General features: G+C 39.5%; 1 protein-coding gene across 2 annotated transcripts in view; it reads left to right on the top strand.

Annotated features, from left to right (window-relative positions):
• SPHKAP (SPHK1 interactor, AKAP domain containing) overlaps positions 1-25624 on the top strand; it is a 192697-nt gene that overhangs the window by 141534 nt on the left and 25539 nt on the right. For both annotated transcript variants that reach the window (XM_025404901.1, XM_025404902.1), the window contains exons 4-7: positions 13178-13237; positions 15187-15321; positions 18662-18917; positions 20475-24225. In XM_025404901.1, coding sequence (XP_025260686.1) covers positions 13178-13237; positions 15187-15321; positions 18662-18917; positions 20475-24225 — 4202 coding nt within the window. The remainder of the gene's footprint in view (positions 1-13177; positions 13238-15186; positions 15322-18661; positions 18918-20474; positions 24226-25624) is intronic.

Below are 25624 nucleotides of genomic sequence, written 5' to 3'. Positions count from 1 at the left end.
GGCTCACTGCAAGCTCCGCCTCCCGGGTTCACACCATTCTCCCGCCTCAGCCTCCCGAGTAGCTGGGACTACAGGCGCCCGACACCGCGCCCGGCTAATTTTTTGTATTTTTAGTAGAGACGGGGTTTCACTGTGTTAGCCAGGATGGTCTCGATCTCCTGACCTCGTGATCCGCCCGCCTCGGCCTCCCAAAGTGCTGGGATTACAGGCGTGAGCCACCGTGCCCGGCCCTTACGTGTTCTTTAAAGGGATAAGTGAGTAAGTAGAGTGAGTGAAAGAATGAATGGACACAAATTAATGAATGAAGTAGCTGTGGGACTTGGAATGTTTTGCTTAACTTATCTGTAATTCAGTTTCTTTACAGATAACATGAGAGAGTTGAACCAGATAAATTTATTTATTTATTTATTTATTTATTTATTTTATCTATTTATTTATTTGAGATGGAGTTTTGCTCTTGTTGCCCAGGCTGGAGTGCAATGGCACAATCTCAGCTCCCTGCAACCTCTGCCTCCTGGGTTCAAGTGATTCTCGTGCCTCAGCCTCCCAAGTAGTTGGGATTACAGGCACCTGCCACCACGCCCAGCTAATTTTTGTATTTTTAGTAGAGACAGGGTTTCACCATATTGGCCAGGCTGCTCTCAAACTCCTGACCTCAAGTGATCCGCCCACCTTGGCCTCCCGAATTGCTGAAATTACAGGCATGTGCCACTGCGCCCCGCCTAAACCAGATAATTTTTTAAGTCACTTCTTGCTCTCATATTCTGTGATTTTACACTGAAATAAAAATACAAGAAACACATTTTCCTACATATACTCACTTATATTTTGGAGAGTTATTCCGCTTTTGTTTGCTGTCTCATTCATGTACTGATAGCGAAATTTAAAAATGTATTTGGCAAGAGCTATTTGAAGCTCAAGAATATTTTTTATGCTTTTATTCTGCTTTCAAGTGGGAAAATGTTAACTAGATGTAGACGCGGAATCATGATGAGGTTGGGGAATGACAAAAGGATAAACTTCAACGCTCAGCTGCCCTTGCCCAGATAGTATTGTCTCTCCTTGCCCAAGGAGGGGGTCTTTTTGAGGCTTTTCTGAAGGCTACGAAGAGATCGTTCAAATACCCTTCAACTGCCTCCTGGAATTCTAAGTCTCAGACAGGAAAATATAATGATATTACAAAGAATTCTTCTTTGTTCTTTTTGTTGTTGTTGTTTCTGTATATACTAAAGCCAGATTAATGGGTGCTTCGGGGAGTAAAGTCAGAAACATTGAAATATGAAAGAAACAAATAAGAAACCCAGCTCCCTATCCTGTAGCTGTCAGTGATTTTTGGTAGCATTAAAGAATATGAAGGGTTGGCAAGCTTTTCAAATCGCCTATTTATTTTTAATACTTGGTTTAACAACTGGAATTTAAGTGCAAAATTTATTCGCCACAACTTAACAGCCTGAGCTCACTTAAGCTACTGCTTACATCATAAAGGCCATTTTTCTAAAAGTCATTGCCTAAAACAAGTGAAGTTCAAGGGAGTAAATTAGACAAAGAATACAGAAATCAGGATATACATCATTTTTACCAACAGAGACCACAAAAGAGAATAACAGTAGTATTCAGCATGCAGAAAGTCTTTTGAAACATGGATTTTTATTTTAGTTTATTTTGAAATATTTAATGAATAAACAAAAATTATATGTATTCAGAGTATACAACATTTTGATTTGACATGTGTATACATTGTGTACTGATTACTGCAATCTAATTTTCACAGCCATCACCACCCCTAATTACCATCTGTTTGTGTGTGCACGTGTCTGTGTGTGTGTGCGTGGTGAGGGCAATTAAAATCTGCTCTCTTATCAAAATTCAAGTAAACAATACAGTACTATTAAGTATAGTCGCCATACTGTACATTAGATTTTCAGAACTGATTCATCTTAAAACTGAAAGTTTATACCCTTTGACCAATTTCTCCCCATTTTTCTCATCCCCCAGCCCCATGCAATCACCATTCTACTCTTTGCTTCTGTGAGTTTGGCTTTTTTAGATTTCACATATAAGTGAGATAATACAATACTTATCTTTCCGTGCCTGGCTTATTTCATCTAGCATAATGTCCTCCAGATTCTATTTTAATAACTAATTAGCATCATTGTCAAAGGACACAAATATGAAAGACTAGTGGTTATCCTACTCACTCTAATAGATGTTCCCTCTCGTATTTTGCTTTGTTTTTCTCTAATTGTTTTTTCTATGTATTTATTCATTATATGTCAACTATAGTTGGCAGAATTCCATTTTTCAAAGGCTTGAATTTAACGGTCATTTTTTTTTGAAAAGTAAGTTACCTCTCAGCACTTGGCAGGCTGTGAGAAGATTTAAGTTAATGAGTCTCTAAAGCGTCCAATCTATAGGGATAGTAATTCAGATACATGCCTTGGGCTAAAGTTTTCATATGCAAACCTAGAGCGGGCCAAATAGAGTGGTTCTTAGAGTACCCGTGAAACTAAGAACCACTTGATGTCTTTTATTAACGTAGATATTCAATCCAGATAATTCTGTTAAAAAAAGAAGTACCTTTCCTGCATTTGCAGCTATATTTTAGGACTAAGTCCTCTGAACATTTTTCTGCTTCCCTATGTAGAGTCACTCAAGTTGTGCCTTTAGTAATTGCTATTGAGCTGTTGGGATTTTTAATAAATTTTACCTATACCAATGAGATTGCAGCATTAGTTAATTATTAAAGATGCACCAAGTGTTTGCTCAGTTATACCTGAGGCTTCTTGGAGAAGTAAAGTTTCGAGTTATTTAGTAGTTTGGTTGTCAAACATATGAGAGAGGAAAGTTAGATGTTTAGTTTAGATAAACTATTTGCATTTTAAAATTAAGTTCACTATCACTTATTCTCCATGATTCTAAGTATATAAATGGTCTTTTATCTATTCTAAAATAATTGAGCTCTTCAGATTACAAACATGACTTTCTACCTTTTCTTTTTTGTATTTTCTCTGCGCAAATGTGTATGACTTTCAGAAGAGAGAGAAAGCAACCACTAGATGTTATTATGTTTTATTACTTTAAAGGTGAAAAAGTCTTTAATGGAAGTTTAGTTGAAGAGTTAAAACACAAAATTCTACAAAATTGTAAAGCATGCAATATTTATATTCAATTTATCATGTCTATGGCATTTTTTCTTACCCCATAGTCAAAGTTAGGTTGTCTCATTGTACCTGAGGAAGACTTTCATCAATTACTTGATTAGCTTTTTAACATTAATGAAAACTACATCCTCGGCCAGGCACAGTGGCTCACACCTGTAATCCCAGCACTTTGGGAGGCCAAGATGGGTGGATCACTTGAGGTCAGGAGTTCAGGACTAGCCTGACCAACGTGGTGAAACCTTGTCTCTACTGAAACTGCAAAAATTAGCCAGGCATGGTGGCACATGCCTGGAGTCCCAGCTACTCAGGAGGCTGAGGCACGACAATTGCTTGAACCTGGCAGGTGGAAGTTGCAGTGAGCCGAGATCGTGCCACTGTACTCCAGCCTGGGCGACAAAGCGAGACTCCATCTCAAACAAAACAAAACAAAAAAGTGCATCCTCAATTAACTCTTCTAAATGTTTAAAATAAAACTAACCTATATATCCTTTCATACATTGTGTTGAGAAATTGAAATTATGCCTTGGATTCAAGTGTTTGATCTGCACATAAAAGCTGGCATTTGCTCATTCTGATCCAACATCTTTTTCTCTAATAATAAAGGATCTGTTGTCTGCAGGTCTATAAGTTCTCTCAGTATTATTCATATTTGAAATTGAATCAGTAATAATGACTAGGGAATGCTTGATATTTTTAACCTGCCTATATTTCCGTTTAAATTGCATTCTTTTTGTAATTTCATGTATGTCGTTGCATACCTATTGCATATTCCTTGCAATCATTCTGTGGTATTATAACACATGATGACAGGCAGTACCCATAATGCTGGCATCCATTTATATCCATTAAGTCATAAACGCCTCTGGGAACAAGAGGGAAGTCATTTGTTAATTAAATGTTCCATAGCCCTGAAAAACAAAATAACATTCTGTTCTTATATATAAGTAATAAAGGTTTAGAAAAGGCAATTTAATGTCTTAGGTCAGTAGATAATGTTTATGTAATTAAACAGAAATAAATACTTATGCCAAGTAAATAGAATTTGGGTGGCAGAAAAAAATAATTACAGGCAAGGAGCCAAATTTTAATTGTTTTATGTTCTCAGAAATGGCTGTTCTTTATAAATAGTCTATCTCAGTCACCAAAAAACTACGTATTATATTATTCTATTTATATTAAATTTCCAGAACAAACACATCTATAGAAATGTAAAGTAGATTAATAGTTGCCTAGGGCTGGGAAGAGGGTATTTGGGGGAAATGGAGAATGACTGCTAATGGATATAGCTTCTTTTAGAAACGATGAATATACTAAAAGTTATTGAATCACACACTTTAAATGGATACGTCATATGGTATGTAAATTAGATCTGAATAAAGCCATTGTCTTTAAAAAATAAATACATAATGATAGTAAGAATTGGTAAAGAATTGGGTAAATATCCCCAGGCCCCAACCCAAGAGATTTTGATGAAATAGTTGTGGTTCAGAGCCCAGGAACATGCAGGTGTAAGAACTCTTTCCAGATGATTCCGATGGGCCATGCAGGCGGGTTAAATGTTCTTACTCCCGGAGCCAGGTGGTCTTCAGACCTAAATGCAGCTCCTTCCAGGAGTAAGCCAGTCCCTGTGGTGCTCCACTGGCGGTTTGTTTGTTTGCACGATTGCTTGTTTGTTGTTGTTGTTTATGTTTGTTTTTTTCTTTTCCTTCTGCCCTCTCCTACTTGGGTCCTTTTAATTTCCACGTTCACTTTCTTCTCCCTTTTCTGGGAAATAAGAGTAGTCCTCACAGTTCTGGTTCAGCCTTAAGACTGCCGACTAGTAGAAGATGACTAGCTGCTCTGTTTCTAAGACTCACCGGACAATTCACAAGCCACAGGACATGGCTCCCATCTCCTTTCCTCACAACAGCATGGGAGCTGAGAGCAGAGCCAGCATCTGCACATCCCCTCCCACGGCCAGTGTCCTCCGCTCCCCATTACCACCTAGATTCATTCAGCAAATCTGCACTGTATTACATAGAGTAATACAATTACTCTAAGCCAAGGTTATACCCTCTAGTGATCATAAGATTTCAGAGAATGTAGAACTGTTTTCTTCCTTTTTTTTTGAGACAGAGTCTCACTCTGTCACCCAGGCTGGAGTGCAGTGACACTATCTCTGCTCACTGCAACCTCCTCTGCCTCCTGGGTTCAAGCGATTCTCCTGCCTCAGCCTGCTGAGTAGCTGGACTACGGGCATGCGCCACTATGCCCGGCTAATTTTTGTATTTTTAGTAGAGACAGGGTTTCGCCATGTTGGCCAGGCTGGCCTCGAACTCCCGAACTCATGTGATCCACCTGCCTTGGCCTCCAAAAGTGCTGGGACTATAGGTGTGAGCCATTGTGCCCAGCCCAGAACTGTCTTCTAAACAAATACTTGGCGAATCCTGATTTAACTTTACTAAGGGCCCTTGGAAATAAAAATGATTATCCCCGAGAAAAGAAATTAGTGCCTAGAATATCTGCCTTAAACTTAGAGTGTAGTGTTGGCATGTAGTGGCATTCCACAAAAACTTGCTGATTGATGGAAAACAGAGAATAGCCACACTAGAGAAACTGCCAGTGACTGATAAAACACAAGAAAGCTATTCCTAAAAAGTCATATAGGAAAACATCTTACGGTACTGTGTATTTTTAAGATGCTAATTTTCTATTACCACTTTATTTTTATATAACCCAGAGCACATTTTTCCAAGCAGGTGAAGTGTAGAAACACATTTTTCTACTGATTCTTTAGTTTTCGTCTGGTCCAAATAATTACTCAGGGCCTACTTTCAAGAAGGAAACACTTGCTAGTAACAGATCTTTAAAATGGAAATCTAAAATAAATATAATATGTTACATATCTAGTAAAAGTACATCAGACATTACATGTAAGTGTATCCTCTTGATTCAAATGAAAGGTCTAAGACAATAAACACTACATTTTTATGGCAAAATAGCTAATTATCTTGAGTGTATACTTATTTTTTAATTTTATTTTTTAAGCTATCAATAAGATTGACTTCAGGTATGTTTCGTTAAAAGACCTCTAGTATTTTAGGTATTTGTGCTCCTTTTACTGTATCTCTTATCACAAACTGTTCGAGGAGCTTCCCCCAGAATTGCAATTCAAAATTATTTTTAATGTTGACAATAAAAAAAGGAGAGAAGCTGGACAGTCTTAAATGTCAATAAAACTTTATATTTCATTTCGTGTAATTGTTGCAATCACTTCAAAGCAATGACTGGATATAAATGCAGTATTTTCCCAAATAGTCAAATGTATTCCAGAATGGCCACAGCATGGTGGCATAATACCATTGATGAAGAAAATTGCCTACAGTCCTAGGCAGAAAAAATGTCATATTCTTTAGAAGGTAATTTTGGTCCAGGGTCCTGAATCTAGCAGAAGCCTTTTGGTTAGAAAAAGAAAGGAGGTAATGTTTTCTTTGGATGCTTTGTGAATCATCATTTTGATGCCATCAAATTAAGAGATGCTGTCATATCCCACATGGCCAGATGGCTGCATTGTTAGAAGCTGCTTAAAAGAAAGAATTGCTTTTCTTCTAAGAAAAACTGTAAGTATATATTTGGTCATATTCAACATTCAAATACCTAGATTTTAAGGCAATTCGACATCATGCTGTGGGTTAATATTTTCTGAAAAGGTTTTCTTAATAGATGTTAGCTAACTTTAGGAAAAATGAAAAAAATTCAAGCAGAGGAAATCAAAGGACTCACCTCCTACCCTAAAACCTTGGTGTCATCTGACCTCTGGCACAGTGATTTGCCCCTAGTGGACGCAGAATACAATGACATCTCTTAATGATTGCATTTCACTATCAGAATAGTCTAAAATGTTGACTAAAATTAATACATGAAAACATAAAACTGCACTTATGATATGGTTTTGATCCCGACAATTGTCATCATCAGTTGTTTCTATGTGTTTTCAATTCAAAAAGTCAAACTCATTTTTATCTGATATAAAAGCAGTGATTTCGTCTGACTTTATTTGTGTCAAATAAAACTATTTAGGAAATACAGTTGCCTCAAAAAAGTTTCTGTGAATTACAATCCACTTAAAAATTACTTGTTTTGTATTGAATACCAAATTTTCATGTCAGCCTCTTCCTCACATCAGTTTTTCACAAAGATATATTTTATATCACCAGTTAACAAAATTTCACAATAAAATTTGAGTGTTATAAATGCCTACATGGAGCTTCATTTATGAAAAGAGAGTCAAAAATAAGAGTAATCACTGAGATTACTTGGCTAATAACCCATGATACTAAAAAATAAAGTATATTTCCTATAGACATTCAAATTTTTATTACATATAAGTAGTTTTGAGGAATATTTTATTAGATTATATAAAAGCCAAAATCATAAGGTGGTGTCATCTTCTCAGTGATATTTATTCCTGCAATGTCTTCTTTAAAAACCATAATAATGATAGAAGAGCAGCATTTGAGTGTAAAACATGGAGTACAACCACAAGATTAGCTCTGTTAAGGAAGCAAGAGAAGAACTGCTTGTATGCTTTTGGGATGATGCGTGTTTCCATCTGCTTCAGCTAAGTATGTCTGCAGATGGTCTCAGTAAGGACACGTGCACAAATACACAAAAGAAATGTATTTTATGTGAAGAGGAAGGAGCTGCGATTCCAAGAAAAACGTTAGCACCTTTTATGTGGCTTTATTACACTTATGATTCTCAACATTTTGTCTTTTTCTATTTTTTAGAAAATCCTCCTTTGTGAGAAAAAGAAGCCAATCTAAGTACTGGAAATAGGAGCCAATAGCTGGGTGATTAGCTCATTTAATTCTTCTGTAGCTTCTCTACGTATTCCCTATAGCTTTATGGAAAGAAAATTGTTTATTGACTACACTGGAATTGATTCTATAAATAAGGGAAATGATTATTACAAATGTCCCTTTCTTGTACACCTGTCACCTGCACTCACCAACAAGAATTTATTGAGCATCTGCCAGATGCTTGGCACCATGCTGGGCATCCAGTGATGGACAGGGCCTGCCCTCATGAACTAACAGGTTGTGAAGGCTGCAGGAAAATCAACCACTTCTATGTTCAAGAAAAAAGAATAATTATGTAAAAATACATACTTAAAAAAATCCTTTCCTAGGTCATGTGGCATATTTGGATTTGCTCATGCAGGCATTTTACAGATAATGCAAAAGCATCACAGTACTTATGCCTTATTCTCCATCGGCTGGTGGCTCCAGCATGCAACCCTAGCCTCCGCACCGACAGGATTCTCTCCAGCTCATGGAAGCGTAATGCAGAATCTTCCAGGCTTTATCATTGTAGTCACACATAACATTCATCCTAACTGCTCCTGCAAAAAACAAAAAAAATAAAAAACTTTATTTCAGTTTCCCACTACCAAAAGTTTCCTCCTGTAATAACACTGTAAACATGTTCATGATTGACCCAGTTCTCCCAACTCCCTTCTCCAGCACACATGGCCCATGATGTTTCTGTCACTTTAAGGACATGTCCTGCCTTCAGACAAAACAAAACTCCCAAGAGCAAGAACAATGCCTTGTATTGTTTGTCTTCTCAGCACCCAGGATTGACACCACGCACTTTGGAGACATTCGATTTCCTCATCAAACATTCAGTCTCCTCATCAAAGCCTCCTAATCCAGGCTCACCAGTCCCCAGCTCTCCTAGACAGAGCCTGGTTCTATATTCTCCTTGGACTTCAGCATTAGTGGTTGCTTAAATCTCAATTAATAGCCCCAGTTTATAGAGATTGAAAACTTGCTAAGAGCAATCCAGTCACATGGTCCATCTCATCAAGAAGTGGATTGACTGTAAAATTTTCAAAAGTTAGGTTTCAGGGCTGTTAATATGCATAGGCCCCAGTTTCAAGGCCCTTGGGACAGGGCCTATCAATATATTCACATGGCTATGTGTTTTTGTAAAATATTCAAAGTAAGATATTTTAATTTTGATTATCTCTTTCCATTTCGACTCCTACTACCTCTTACCTCCCCCCATACTGAGAGTCACTGGAGTGACCACAGGTGTTATTGGGCTCTGGCTTAAGGGAAATTGAGGGGGTTGTGTTTACATGAGATATATTTATGTGGCTTGGTATCACTTTCATATACAGTTAAGTGATTGCTAGCCATCCACATATAGCAATGACTTCCAGGAATGCTTCTACCATCAAGAGTGGTAACCCAGCCAGACACTGCAACATGAATGTGCCAGGTCAGGGATAGGGTGAGCATGTCCTACAGTTTCCAATACCAAAACTATGTAGGCAGTGAGAGAAAACAAGGTTTACATGCCAGAAGCTACTCTGTGTAAAATTCTTCCAGTCATCAGACATGGAAAACTGAAGTGCAAAACTGGGTCCTCATTGAAGCCTAGTCAAGCAGCAATTTCCTCTTGGTGGGCATTCATTTGATAGCACAGCATTGAAAATCAGAAATGCATGATGCATTGTTTTTTCATGGAAATCACACAAAAGAGAATCCAAATTATGTCTTTAGAGTACAAAAGTGTAAAGGTACTACAAAGAGTGAGTATGCCTATAACAACTCATATATGAAAGAAATTGTATAGTAGTTTCCCACTGAATTTGACAATAAGCTGAAAAACATATTTTCAATAAAAATTTGGAAGTTAAAAAAATCAGTCAACCATATTAGAGGAAAACTAGCTTATTTTTCTAGTTTCTCTAGAGAAGACAATATTTCAATATTGCTTTCACATGAAGAAGTGACCAAAGAGTATTTAGTCAAAAATGTAAAAAAAAAAAAAAAAGTATTATGGAGGTGCATTGGGCAGTTGATTAGATATCATATTTCTGGCAGTTTTTATATTTTAGTATTCGCCAGCCCTTTTAAGTTCTAGCTTTCTTGTGATTCCTTTTTTCCTTCTAAATAAGTAAATATTCACTCTCACACCTAATTTAGAATATTCCTTTTCTTTTTTTTTTTTTTTTTTTTTTTGAGATGGAGTCTTGCTCTGTTGCCAGGCTGGAGTGCAGTGGCATGATCTTGGCCCACTGCAACCTCTGCCTCCCAGCTTCAAGTGATTCTATTGCCTCAGCCTCCAGAGTAGCTGGGATTACAGGCGCATGCCACCAAGCCTGGCTAATTTTTATATTATTAGCAGAGATGGGGTTTCACCATGTTGACCAGGATAGTCTCGATCTCTTGACCTCATGACCCACCCACCTTGGCCTCCCAAAGTGCTGGGATTACAGGCACGAGCCACCACAATCGACCGTTATTCCATTTCTTAAAGAAGGCCTCACATTGCATGCACATCAGGCCCTAAGAAGCCTGGATCATCCCGTACTACCAAGATATTGAAAGATGTGCATAAGAAGTATAAGCAAGAAGTCGGTTTGTGTCTTGCTTTGTTTTTATCTTGGTTCAGCTAGCAAATGTGGAGAGTGTCCTTCAGGTGTAGGCAGAGTTTCATTTAGTAGCCTAGAATGGGTGAAAAGAGAGTTCATCCTCAGAGAACTAAAGAAAATATTGGAAGGCAGACAAATTGTTACTATAAATGCCTTTCTTTGCTTTCTGGTCTCTGCTTTGCCCTCTCCCACTGTGATGCAGGATAATAAAAGCTTTGTCATGCCCAGGGGCAAGGTAATGGGCCTTTCTTTAAGGTGAATGGAAAATCTTGTCATCAATTCAATATCTCCAGTCCTAGTTGCATGTTATTAAAAGTCCCCGAGCACTGATGGATATTGAACTAGTTTTCCAAGGGCAAAGTTTCAATTATTATATGAATATTCTCAAACTTCCCTAGATCATGAACTGCTTCTGAGCTCCATCTTCTATTTATGCTTCCATTTGCTCTGTCTGCAAAGGGACTCATGCCGATTTCTTCCTGTTTTTCCATCTTATTAACCCAGAGTAAAAAGAACTTCTGATGAGAGTGTGGGTCCTTTTATGCCCTTTCTTCTCCCTAATGCCCATCAAGTTATCAGGAACATTCGGGGTCCCTGACTTCCCGCAACACAAGTTATTCTTAACAGGCAGATGGTGCACCCTAGGGTTACACTTCAAGGATCTCGTGAGCCCATGAAACTTGAAGCAGTCTCTTATTCTTTGGGACTAAAGCAGACGTGATCTTTATACTTCTGTTTCAGTGTTTAAGATCCTTCTCAAAACCTTTCCATTATTTTTTTAACCTCAAAAAGAAAAAAGATGGACTAAGAAACCATGACCCCAAAAAGTAACTAAGATCAGAAATCTCCATATATTTGCAGGCATCTGAAAGTTCAAATGTCTAACTAAATTCCAGGTAATTAATGTTCTCAGTTTTGTATCATCAAATCAACTTGTTGGAAATAAAAACCTTTGGATGATTTTTAGCAAAGTATTAAAGAACTTCATTTGCATCTTCTCATTTAGCACAAAATTAACTAGACCTAATTACCGACACTTCCCTTCCTCTAGGCCTGCCTGCAATCAGATTCTCTCATTCCCTGTTGCTTTACAGCATGTTACACTTTCTCACCTCAAAGTATTAATCATGCTGTCTGTCCAACCCACCAGTGATGGTCCCCATCCATTCCCTATCCAACAAAAGTGTTTTTATCTTTCAAACACATAGCTAACCTCTTTGAAAACTTTAACTTTCTTTTCTCCAACCCCATCTGAATGCTCATAGTAGTTCTCTAACTATGTGATATGTTTGGGATTTAAATTATAGGCATGAGTCACTTACTCTTGGGGACATGTTATGAGAAATGCATCATTAGGTGATTTTGTCACTGTTTGAACATCATAGACTGTACTTATACAAGTCTAGATGGCATAGCCTACTGTACCCCTAGGTTATATGGTATAACCTATTACTCCTAGGCTATAAACCTGGACAGCATGTTTCTGTCCAGAAAACCACAGGCAAATGAAACACAATCATTAAATATTTGTATATCTAAACATATGTAAACATAGAAAAGGTAAAAACAGTAAAAATACGGTATTGTGATCTTAAAGGACCACTGTTGTATACGTGATCAGTTCTTGACCAAAATATTATTCATTATGCAGCATATGAGTTGATAACAATGTTTCATTGTTGTTCAGATTTATTGTTTAATATCATGGCTATTGTTTTTAGACTAACCCATTCAGACATTTATCCAAGATGGCTAGCAAAGTGGCAAATTGTATAACAAGGTAAAATAAAGTCAAATGAACTAAAACAATGTGGCAAAGAGGAGTGCTGGTTTATTATGCACTATATTAAAAGCGGGTGGAGAAAAGGAGCAAAAATGAGAAGTGGAAAGGAGAAAATAGAGAAAAGTATTTATTGCAATTACAAACAGCCTTAGAGCATGAAAAGTTATTTTTCCTATTTCATGAGAATTGATAACACCTTGTAAACTTGAAGATTTTGTTGTAAGTGTTCTATTCGCTCTAATACAAACAGACTTTTTCAGTATGTTGGGCCATAAAAGGAAGAGGGCATTTGTTGTAACCAGTGGGAAGCTGAGTAGGGTGTTGGAGAGCTATTTACAGGCTCCAAAGTGAAATGACTATTTCTTTTTTCTTTTTTTTTTTTTTTTTTTTTTGAGATGCAGTCTCACTCTGTCACCAGGCTAGAGTGGGCACGATCTCGGTTCACTGCAACCTCCACCTCCCGGGTTCAAGCAGTTCTCCTGCCTCAGCCTCCCAAATAGCTGGGACTACAGGCGTGTGCCACCACGCCTGGCTAATTTTTGTATTTTTAGTAGAGACAGTGTTTCACCATGTTGGCTAGGATAGTCTCGATCTCTTGACCTTGTGATCTGCCCGCCTTGACCTCCTAAAGTGCTGGGATTACAGGCATAAGCCACAGCACCCACCCTGAAATGACTATTTCTATGCCAAACTGTCTAAGATGTGGAAGATTCCCAAAGCATTTGCCCCAGCAGATTCCTGCTTGCTTTCTTCTAAAAAGACAGTCAGGTTTTGACTTTAATGTACTATTTTTGCCCTCTTTCCCAGGTCTGCTTTGTGAATCTTGATGTGAACAAGGATGAATGCAGCACAGAGCACCTGCAACAGGTAACATTTGAAACTCAAGCTGTCCAGGAGGTGATTACAAGTCCTATTCAGCTTGATTTCATCTGTAAATAATGCTCATTTTGTAGGAGACTCTTTGGTTAGATAGTTTCATTACAGTCCATTTCCCCGACCCTTTCCCTAGCACTTACCCTCTACAGTTTGCCCTTTTTACATTTGTGAAACTTGCTTTCCCATGTAGGCAGAACTGTCCAAGCAGGCACACTTCCTCTTGCCCATCAGTGCCTTAAAATGGCTATTTGTAGATGACTTTTCCAAGACTTTTCTAAAACCTGCTGATACCAGCCAACCCTCCCCTCTGTCTCTCAGATTTGCTTCTTCCTGCTGCTTTCATCAAATGCTTCATCCGTACCCGTGGCTTGAACTTTTTGCATCCTGTTGCAGCTAAATTCCCCAAGCACATCTAAGGCCGTGAGGGCCGTGATATAAATGCTTGACAGTATGGAAAGACTTGAAGATCTATTCAGTCCTCTGGAACTGGAGCCTGCTGATACAATGGGAATAATTAGTGCTATAATAAGGTTGCCATTCCATGCCAAAAGTTGACAATAGTTTGAATTTACCATTTGGTGTAATACTGTTTAATGTATAACAGCACACGATTTGCCACTTGATTTCCACCGAACAGTAGACCTGCAATTACTCGGTTATTGACAGTTATTCCCATATTGACAATGCTGTACTTCAAGCTTCTCAAACCCAGTTTCCCACACCGCTAATTTATTACACATTTTCACCGAGCCCCAAATATCATCATCTGTATAGTACTATGGGATTTTCAAAAGAAATTGCACACACAATTTTATTTGATAGAATTATGGTGCAGAGTCCATCAGAGAGACAGCAGGGAGGGCCAAAGCAAGTTGGCATCTAAGGGTAGCGTGTTTGAAGAGTTTATGTGAGAGATTTGAAATAATCGTCTGTTATGGCTAAGAGCATACCTTGGCACTGATGTAGCTACATGAACTGAGCAAGTTACTCATCTCTGGGCCTGAGGCTGCTTGTGTATAACATGAAAGGAATAATGGTACCTAATCCATATAGGATTGTTGTGAAGATTAAATGTAGTCAGATTTAAGCTATATACAGGCTTTAGCATAGTGCTTAGTACATAGAGTAAAATCAATGCTAGTCACAATTTTATAATTATTATTATTGAAAATTAGGACAGGAGATGTATTAGTCCATTTCATGCTGCTGATAAACACAAACTGATACTGGGCAATTTACATAAGAAAGAGGTTTATTGGACTCATAAGAAAGAGGTTTATTGAACTTACAGTTCAACATGGCTGGGGAGGTCTCACAATCATGGTGGAAGGCAAGGAGGAGCAAGTCACATCTTATGTGGAAGGCAGCAGGCAAAGAGAGAGCTTGTGCAGAAAACAGTCCTGCTTTTTAAAACCATCAGATCTCATGAGACCTGTTCACTATCACGAGAACAGCGTGGGAGAGACTCGCCCCCATGATTCAATCATCTCCCACCAGGTCCCTCCCACAACACGTGGGAATTATAGCATTTACAAGACGAGTTTTGGATGGGGTAACAAAACCAAGCCATATCAGAAGATTATTAGTTTAAAAAAAAAAAATCTTTTATTCAAGGTCTTTAAAGGGAAAATTTTTCCAAGTTACTGTTTATACCTGTGGTAGGATAGTAATTACTATCATAATGTTTACTTTATGTTTACTTTGTAAAATGTTTAGTTTCATAAAATTTAGAACTAAAGAATTTTTAAAGTTTATATTTTCTCTTTCAATCTAAACTTGCATGCTTCCATTTTATAAAATTTCTTCTAGTAAGAATCTTAGTAGATTGACCAATCTATAGTATGAGCAGTTGTGAGTATTATTTCCGAAGGTAAAATAGTTTGTGAGTAGTATATGGTGAAAAGAAATCGGCTAAACTAATAAAGATTCTTGCTTTACAGAAACTGGTCAATGTTTCACCAGATCTTCCAAAACTTATCAGTTCCATGAATGTCCAACAACCAAAAGAAAATGAAATTGTCGTCCTAAGTGGATTAGCCTCTGGAAATCTCCAGGCAGAATTTGAAGTTTCACAGGTAAGACGTAAGTTCTTGATAAGCCATTCACTTAAATCTACAGTTAGCTCAGCACAGATCAGTGTAACCCCCAAATAAACGCTACACATAAGCTTCTGTAACATAGGAATCAAAGTGTCTTTATATTTGAGAAAAGTCTGCATTTATATTTCTCTTAAATACCACCACTTAGAGTTTGACAGAGCTTTTATTACATCAACTCCTAATTTCTATTGTCTTCTCAAATTCCTAAGTTGTATTTGAACTAGAACAGATAGAGTAGGCATTGTTTACTTAGCTTGGTTTTCCACAAATCTACTGGAAAAATGAAAACAGAACTGTCTTCTCTTTTAGGAGCAGTATCAAAATTCTATTTCAGAATCCCACAGTATCATCTTTCAGATGTTATGTATTCCTTAGGAGGTACCAAACTAGCCAAGCTAGTAAATCCAGAATGGCAGCTTCAAGGATGGAAAGAGAGTGTCTCGGGCCCAACGAATAAAATATCCCTCCTCCAAAACAAATGTTATTAAAAATAAAGCAGTAACTAAAACACTACTATTATCATTCAGTGCACTCATGTGCACTCCTACTATATAAATCACTATAACATTTAAAGACATGTAAGTAAAATTGTTTAATTAATTTAGAAGAAAAATGCACATAAAGTATGTTACAGTGATATGTAACAGCTCCAGATTAAAATGATGAGCATTTGTTTTCCACAAATTGTTCTTCCTTGGGTTTTAATTTCGCTGTCCATTTTTAAAGTCTTCTTTTATCCTTCAACTCTTCAAAATATCAAAAAGCCCCAAAGTCTCCAAATTTCAAGAAACATAATACAGTGTGATAAATCAATTAATAAATGAGAAGGCTTTATTTCCAGGTAATCAGATCTCCCTGACTTTGTAGCTACTAACAAGGTTTGTGTCCTATAAATTTTACATGAATCCTAGGTAATTTGTGGCTTGTCAATAAATTGTACATTATGTCATTGAGAGTGAAAACTTTATTCCCGTTTTCTTTTTAGAATTCACATACTTTTTAAAAGCTGCCTCTGCATTATAGAACAATTTTCCTAGCTTAGTATTACTGAGAAATTCCAGCTTTCTTTCAATATCTCTATGAAAATTGGTATTGACATTAATTGGACTTGACCTTGAGTTTAACTTACTAGACCCTGATTAATCCCAGTTAGATTCTTAATTAAACATGGCAGAGAATTAGCTTAAACAAAAAGAGAACATATGGTTTCATGTAACCAGAAAAATCCAGGAGTAGATTAGAGACTTAAAAACAATGTCATCAAGACATGGATTTTTCTCTTGTGGCCTGTTTTCCTGTTTTCTCTCCATTGACCCCATTATCAGACAAGCTCCTCCCACAAGGAAGCAATATCCCTTTGGGTTCAAGTCAGGAAAGTGTGAATGGAACATCATTTCCAGGTGGTTTTCAGCAAAAGCCTCATTGCATCCTATTGGCTCTCAAATGTCACATGCCCATCTCTGAACCAATCACTATGACCCAAGGAATGCATCCTTCAGATTGGCCAGGCTTGAGTCACATGATCACCTCTGGAGCCGGAGGTGAATCAACTCCATGTGAATCACTTGGACTCTGGTGAGGTTGACTGACTGATAGTATAGTGTGCCCTTCTCCCCAGGGCAATTGTCTGATTCATGTTTGCACCTCCTTGCATAATTTGCATACAACAGGTACTTGGAAAATACCAGCTAAGTTTCAGTTTAGTGTAGTGTGTCTAAACTCAGTGGAAAGAAAATTAAGCCAACTTCTACTTACTCTACAACAGCAGTTCCTCTCCATTTGGGGGATCACAGATACTTTGTGAATTCAATAAAAGCTATAGACCAGTGGGTCTCAAATGCTAATGCATGTACCCATCGCCAACAGATTCCTTGGAAACACAGATTCTGATTGAGCAGATCTGGGTTGAGGCCTGAGAGTAAATATATCCAACAAGCTCCCAGGTGATGCCATGGCTGCAGGTCCATACCCACACTTAGAAAAACCAGGCAATGGACCACCTTCTTTGAAAAATAGACCTAATCACATATGCATACAGGGGAATTCAATTTTTCAGCCCCCAGGGGATTTCTGAACCCCTTGGAGAAGGATTGAATTTTTCATTTTATAATCATCTCTCCTAGAATTATTGGAATCTTTTATTACTATTCCAATGGCAATAATATGAATAGTGAAAATGTGTAGTGGAGAATGAGGATATGGTTCATAACCCCAGAACTAAAAGAATTAACAGGTCTAACTAGTACACGATTCTATAATTTGGGCCTCGTTATCACTGTTCTTACCACACGCTGGTCTTTTAGAGGTAATTAGTTCACTTCCTATGGATTTCATTTAATTTCATGTTGACTGCTTCTTCAGATAAGCAATACAAATTATAGAATCTAACTGTAGTTGATAGAACACTTACTGTACATCTGAAGTACTAGTAGAGGTTTTACTGAGTATCTTCAAGGCAGAGAAAGATACTGGTCTGACAAACTGGGACTCAATTTAATCAAGAGAGGTAACCAAGACAGCGTTGACATTCCCTTCAGCTTGACCAAAATGTGGACAGGCTCCTTCCTGACTCTAGACTCTGACTTCCCTTTTCTTAGAGCATTTAATCTAGAAAATTTATAACTGTAAATTCCTCTGCCTTTTTGAGATGTAAATCTTTTTGTAAAAGCCTCTTGCCAGCTTTATACCCAGAAATGTCTTTCTCAAGGACCTGGGAGCTGTCTAGTTGAAATGTAATCATCAAGGAAGATAGTTCCCTTAATGTCCCCAGTCTTTACAGGAGCGTAAGAACCTAACTTCAGTGGGCGTCTTGTTCCAGATTGTAAAACTACCTCCTGTCAAAAAGATACAAGAAAGTTTACTGTTTCTTTGGGTAAAGCCAATGATCAAACACAGATGACCTAAGATCTGCCCCATCACTCTAGCCCTTAAAAACCCTATTGCCTTTTGTTCAGTGGAGTGTGGTCCAGCTTAATTCTGGCCTCTCTTCCCTATTTTAATAGCCTTGAATAAAAATCTTCTTTGCCTGTTTAACTTTGCCCAGTTCAATTTTTGCTTTGACCAAGGGAAACTAAAATATGTGATACAGCCGATCTATTTTCCCCCAAGTCAGGCTTTCTGCTAGGTACCTTGTGTTCCCAAACATCACTTGAATTTTTTTCAAGCAGTTTATTAATATAATCCCAGAAGACATTTCACATATTTTAAAGGTCCCCACTCCTATTAACAGGGGAGCTTAGTGGAAAAGGAAAGGTCAGAGGCAATAGTCTTTTATTTTCCCTTTTGAATAAATGCCTTCTTTTCTCTCCACTTTTAGTGCCCTTGGCTGCCAGATATCTGCTTGGTCCAATGTGCAAGAGGGAACAGACCAAACAGTACCAATTGCATCATCTTTGAAATCAACAAATTTCTGATTGGTCTGGAACTGGTGCAGGAGCGACAGCTCCACCTGGAAACAAACATCTTAAAACTGGAGGATGACACGAACTGTTCCTTATCCTCAATCGAGGAAGACTTTCTCACTGCTTCTGAGCACTTGGAGGAAGAAAGCGAGGTGGATGAATCTAGGAACGGTGAGAACTTTCCAATTAGTGCCTGCTGAAATTAGTCCCCATATAAAAATGTCTGGGTGGGATTTGAGAAAAGTTCCAGGCCACATCAGTTTGGCTGACACATCACAATCTTTACTTGCTGAATTTTAAGGAAGGAAGGAAGGAGGATATGAGAACACTAGTGAAGATGCTGACAAACACACTTAGCAGACTTAATGGTTGGATGGATCCAGACTCCCAAATGATGCCTTAGGGATGCTGAAGGGAATTTGTGTACTTTAAAGGTAAATCCTCCTGCCTGCCAAGAGATGGAGGCTATCACTGGGAGGAAAGTTAACTTCCCTAAGACTTCCATAAAAGCCGTATATTAGTTGGATCCAAGTTGGACCAGCCTGGGCTTGAATCCCAGCACTGCCACATTGAGGCTGTGAGATCTGGCGCCAGTTATCTAATCTTTCTGAGCCTAGTTTCTTTGTCTAATTTGGGAGTACAATCATGCCTGTAGCTAATGATTTTTGTGAAGACAGAAAGAGATAATCCAGGAAAGTGTTTAGCACTCATTTCTTCAGCTCTCTCTGTTGACCCACTCACAGAGCTCAATGAACAATGTGTTCCTCCTCCCCACTTTTAGCCACAGAGGAAGGGGTACCCCAGATGTTATTGCCACTGTCTCTGGGACAAGTCTCATGCAAACTTTAGAACAAATCTTTGCAACAAGTCCCACTACTGAGCTTGCTGTGAGCATCCTCCCTTCTCTCTTTGTACCCAATGGGAAGCTCTAAGATGCACCTGTCTGGTTTGCTTTCCCCTGAAGAATGGTTTCAACCCTCAACCCTCAAACACTTCCTACTTGCATTTATATCCCACATGGAAAGCCATTTTTTTGGGTGGCATTCTATCATGAAACTTGAAAGCCTTTTCCGATTCATTTTTCTTGAAGAAAACCTTCAAAATGTTATTCTTGAAGGGGGAAAAAGTTGATGCTTTATTTTTATTTATTTATTTTTATTTATTTTTTATTATACTTTAAGTTCTAGGGTGCATGTGTACAATGTGCAGGTTTGTTATATATGTATACATGTGCCATGTTGGTGCGCTGCACCCATTAACTCGTCATTTACATTAGGGTATATCTCCTAATGCTATCCCTCCCCCCTCCCCCCACCCCATGACAGGCCCCGGTGTGTGATATTCCCTACCCTGCGTCCAAGTGTTCTCATTGTTCAATTCCCACCTATGAGTGAGAACATGCAGTGTTTGGTTTTCTGTCCTTGTGATAGTTTGCTCAGAATGATGGTTTCCAGCTTCATCCATGACCCTACAAAGGACATGAACTCATCCTTTTTATGGCTGCATAGCATTCCATGGTATATATGTGCCACATTTTCTTAATCCAGTCTGTCATCGATGGACATTTGGGTTGGTTCCAAGTCTTTGCTATTGTGAATAGTGCCACAATAAACATACGTGTGCATGTGTCCTTATTGATGCTTTACTTTTAGAAAGTAATTATTACTTAAGACTTATGGTAACCTGCTATCCAAAAAGTAATAGTGCCTCTCATATTCTCCTCACTAGGTTATGAAAATATAAATGTCTCAGCCAATGTTTTGGAAAGTAAACAGCTAAAGGGAGCCACCCAGGAGGAATGGAATTACAACAAGGAAAAGTGGCGTTATGCTTTGGAAGACAAATACATCAACAAATATCCCACACCATTGATTAAACCAGAGCGATCTCCAGAAAACCTAACAAAGAACACAGCCTTACAGAGTCTAGATCCCTCAGCCAAGCCATCACAGTGGAAAAGTGAAGCTGTAGGGAATAAGAGAGAAGCCACCCATTATTATTATTCAGAAGATTTTAAAGGTCAAATGGAAAAATCACAGGCACTGTATATTCCAAAAGATGCTTATTTCTCCATGATGGATAAAGATGTACCTTCTGCATGTGCTGTGGCTGAGCAGAGAAGCAACCGAAACCCAGGAGATCATGAAGACACAAGAAACGCTCTCCCTCCTGTACAAGATGGAGAAGTCACCACTGGCAAGTATGCTACAAATTTAGCAGAATCCGTGCTGCAGGATGCATTTATTAGATTATCTCAGTCTCAGCCCACATTATCCCAGGAATCTGCAGTCAGTGTTTCTGTAGGAAGTTCTCTGCTTCCCAGTTGCTATTCTACAAAAGATACAGTGGTTTCTCGGTCATGGAATGAGCTCCCCAAAATCGTCGTTGTTCAGAGTCCAGATGGCAGCGATGCTGCCCCCGAGCCAGGCATCTCCTCATGGCCTGAGATGGAAGCCTCTGTTGAAACCTCAAGTCTCCTCTCTGGAGAGAACCCCAGCAGACAACCCCAGAGTGCTCTAGAAGTGGCGTTAGCTTGTGCAGCCACTGTGATTGGAACCATTTCCAGTCCACAGGCCACAGAAAGACTCAAAATGGAGCAAGTGGACTCAAACTTTCCACTAGGGGGCAGTGGTGCACTGCAAACGCAAGCACCCCAAGGGCTCAAGGAACCTTCCATCAATGAGTACTCCTTTCCATCTGCTTTGTGTGGCATGACTCAGGTGGCCAGTGCCGTGGCTGTCTGTGGTCTAGGTGAAAGAGAAGAGGTGACGTGCTCAGTGGCTCCAAGCGGTGGCCTCTCGCCTGCAGCTGAGGCTTCTGAAGCCATGCCCCCACTTTGTAGTTTAGCAAGCATGGAGCTTGGCAAGGAAGCCATTGCTGAGGGATTGCTCAAGGAGGCTGCTCTGGTTTTAACAAGGCCTAATACCTACAGTAGTATTGGAGACTTCCTGGACTCCATGAACAGGAGAATCATGGAAACTGCTTCAAAGTCTCAGACCCTGTGCTCAGAAAATGTCCTCAGGAATGAACTGGCACATACCCTGTCCAATGTTATCCTGAGGCATTCCATTGATGAAGTTCACCACAAAAATATGATACTCAACCCCAATGGCAACAGGCATTCATCTGAAATTCTGGACACCTTAATGGAAAGTACAAATCAACTGCTTTTCGATGTGATATGCTTCACGTTCAAGAAGATGAGTCATATTGTACGGCTTGGTGAATGTCCTGCTGTCCTTTCTAAGGAGACCATCAGAAGGAGGGAGACAGAACCTGGCTGCCAGCCATCTGATCCGGGTGCTAGTCTAGCTTGGACAAAAGCCACTGAATCCTCCAGCAGCTCTCCACTTAGCAATTCACACAACACGAGTCTTGTCATCAACAATCTTGTGGATGGCATGTATTCAAAACAAAACAACGGTGGAGTGAGGCCAGGCCTCTTCAAGAACCCCACGCTGCAGTCAGAATTATCACATGGTCACAGGGTGCCCGATTCTTCAACTGCTACAACATCCCCCAAGGAAATATATCTGAAAGGAACAGCGGGAGAGGATACAAAAAGCCCTCATCACAGTGAGAATGAATGCAGGGTCTCTTCCGAAGCACAAAGGTCCCCGACGGTTGGCCAGTCCAGAAGCAGTTCCCAGGAGGCTGAGGACAGTATCCACCCAAACACCCAAGAAAAGTACAACTCTGCCACATCTTGCATCAACGAAGTTCAAGTCAACCTGTCCGTGTTAGGGGATGACTTGCTGCTTCCTGCTCAATCCATGCTTCAAACAAAGCATCCAGACATCTACTGCATTACAGACTTTGCGGAAGAATTAGCAGACACTGTCGTCTCCATGGCAACTGAAATTGCAGCGATTTGCCTTGACAACTCCAGTGGAAAACAACCCTGGTTTTGTGCATGGAAAAGAGGGAGTGAGTTTCTGATGACACCCAATGTACCCTGCCGATCCTTGAAGAGGAAGAAAGAGAGCCAGGGGAGCGGGGCTGCTGTGAGGAAACACAAGCCGCCCCGGCTCAGTGAGATCAAGAGGAAGACGGATGAGCATCCCGAGCTTAAAGAGAAGCTGATGAACAGGGTTGTGGATGAGTCCATGAACCTTGAGGATGTCCCAGATTCTGTCAACCTTTTTGCCAATGAAGTGGCAGCCAAGATCATGAACCTATCGGAGTTCTCTATGGTGGACGGCATGTGGCAGGCGCAGGGCTATCCCCGGAATCGGTTACTGAGTGGTGACAGGTGGAGCCGGCTGAAGGCCTCTAGCTGTGAAAGCATTCCTGAGGAAGACTCCGAGGCCAGGGCCTATGTCAACAGCCTGGGCTTAATGAGCACGCTGAGCCAGCCGGTCAGCAGGGCCAGCTCTGTCTCCAAACAGTCGAGCTGTGAGAGCATCACCGATGAGTTTTCCAGGTTCATGGTGAACCAGATGGAAAATGAAGGGAGAGGATTTGAGTTACTGCTGGATTACTATGCTGGCAAGAACGCCAGCAGCATTCTGAGCTCAGCCATGCAACAGGCGTGCCGGAAAAGTGACCACCTCAGTGTGAGGCCAAACTGTCCCTCTAAGCAGTCTAGCACAGAGAGCATCACTGAGGAGTTCTACAGGTACATGCTGAGGGACATCGAAAGAGACAGCAGAGAAAGCACCTCCTCCAGACGAAGCAGCCAGGATTGGACAGCCAGCCTGCTGTCTCCTTCTCTGCGATCCCCGGTGTGCCACAGACAGTCGTCCATGCCAGACAGCAGATCCCCATGCTCCAGGCTGACAGTGAATGTGCCCATCAAAGCCAACTCTTTAGATGGCTTTGCTCAGAACTGCCCACAGGATTTCCTAAGCGTGCAGCCAGTCAGTAGCACGTCCTCATCCGGTCTCTGCAAATCTGACTCTTGCTTGTATCGGAGAGGTAGGACTGACCACATCACGAACATGTTAATTCATGAAACGTGGGCGAGCTCCATTGAAGCCCTCATGCGCAAGAACAAAATCATTGTGGATGATGCGGGGGAAGCCGACGCTGAGCCTGTTTCTGGTGGCTCTCCCTCGCAAGCAGAGACGTGTGCAAATAGATTAGCTGCCAGCAGGATGTGCAGTGGGCCAACTCTGCTTGTTCAGGAGTCTCTCGATTGCCCGAGGAAAGACTCTGTTACCGAATGTAAACAGCCCCCAGTGTCATCTTTGAGCAAAACTGCTTCTCTTACAAACCACAACCCTTTAGATTCTAAAAAGGAAACTTCCTCGTGCCACGACACTGTAGCAATAAACCACAAAAGGCGATCACTTTGCTCGAGGGAAGTGCCTTTGATTCAGATTGAAACAGATCAGAGAGAAGCCTGTGCTGGGGAACCTGAACCCTTCCTTTCCAAAAGCAGCCCCCCAGAGGAAGCAGAAGAGCATTCGAATGACAAAAACATCCCAGATGTGGTGAGAGGTGGAGACACAGCCGTGAGCGCTTGTCAAATCCATAGGTGAGTGAATCGTCTCTTAGGCTACATAGAGTGCATGTGATGGAGTTTGCATCTTAATCAGTGTTTAGTCTAAATTTTAGACATAAAGGATTTGATTGGTGCAATAACTAAATTTTCAAAACCAAAAATAATGACCTCCTAGGTTAATATGCATTTGTGGTAGAGAGTTGAAAGTAAATTTCTTCTTAAAATCTCCAAAGCAAATTAAACTCATCTATATAACCAAAGAAGTAAGATATAATTCCCCCCATTAAAATTAATCTCCTGTGGTTTCCTACCTTTTAAAATTCATTCATGGCAATTTTTAAGCAAATAACAATCTTAATAATATATGATGCAATAATATTAATAATAAATGATGCAACTTATTCATTTGAAAACAGGTAAATTTAAATAAATATCAGTATTGGCATTTGAAATTAAATATTTTGGCATCATTTTTCTCTCCTCTCCTTTTTCTTCTCCACAGAGTCTCTCCTTTCAAGTTTTGCTTTCTGTTTTTGTTTTTTGTCTTTTTCTAAAGATCTTGGCAAGGACACTGTGTTCCACAAGGGCTGGCCCTTTAGATGCCTGGTATAATTCTAGCAGTATAAATGCAAAGCAACACTGAAGTATTGTTATTTAAACAGCTCCTTTCCAGAAAATTATGACGTAGTTGACAATCCATTTTGAATTTGACATAAGGTAATAATTTCTCTGAGGCTGCTTAAAGAACTCTCCATTCCTTTTACAACTCATATTTTCTGTAGAAAATCTATAAGCTCCTTGAATATGAGACCATTGTATCATTTCTTTAGCTTTGGTTTGTAGTTAAACAAAACAGGACAACAAAAAAGGAAGCTAGTGGCCTTGGAAAATCTAAGTTGGAGAAGTCTTTTCAGAGACATATGCCTATATTGTTTATTATTTACCAAAAAGCCTGTGATTTTTAAATGTTTAGTGGCAATCAAGTGGAACACAGCCTTCATCAAATTTCAGCAGCTCTCTGAAAGTCTTTGATACTTTTCCACTTCCGCCAGGGAAGGAGAAGGGAATCATCCTCAGGTACCAGTGCTGCCCACTAGAGGGCATCATCACCGGTGTGGTTATGGTTGAGTGTATTTGGTACATAGTGTCTAGGTGGATTTAAATATTTCTTTTTTAGCCACTCAGTACTAAGACCTTAACTTTCCAATCAGATGAAACCCTGGAAGAATAAAGAGAAAGGATGAAAACATAAAAGCAAAAGAACACAAAGCTAAATCAAATGACGTAGGCAGAGCTAACCCAGACGCTTTTTTATACATCAGTAGTTCTCCAGCTATAGACAATATGTATCGAAGCATTTTATGTAGGTGATACGGAGAATTACAAATTTTTTAAAGCGATCAGAGTTAAAGAAACAAATTAGCTCATGTGT

Source organism: Theropithecus gelada, chromosome 12 (genome assembly GCF_003255815.1).
Source record: "Theropithecus gelada isolate Dixy chromosome 12, Tgel_1.0, whole genome shotgun sequence".
Taxonomy (NCBI): Eukaryota; Metazoa; Chordata; class Mammalia; order Primates; family Cercopithecidae; genus Theropithecus; species Theropithecus gelada.
The sequence above is the reverse complement of the archived record's forward strand: the minus strand, read 5'-3'. Positions and strand labels throughout refer to the sequence as shown.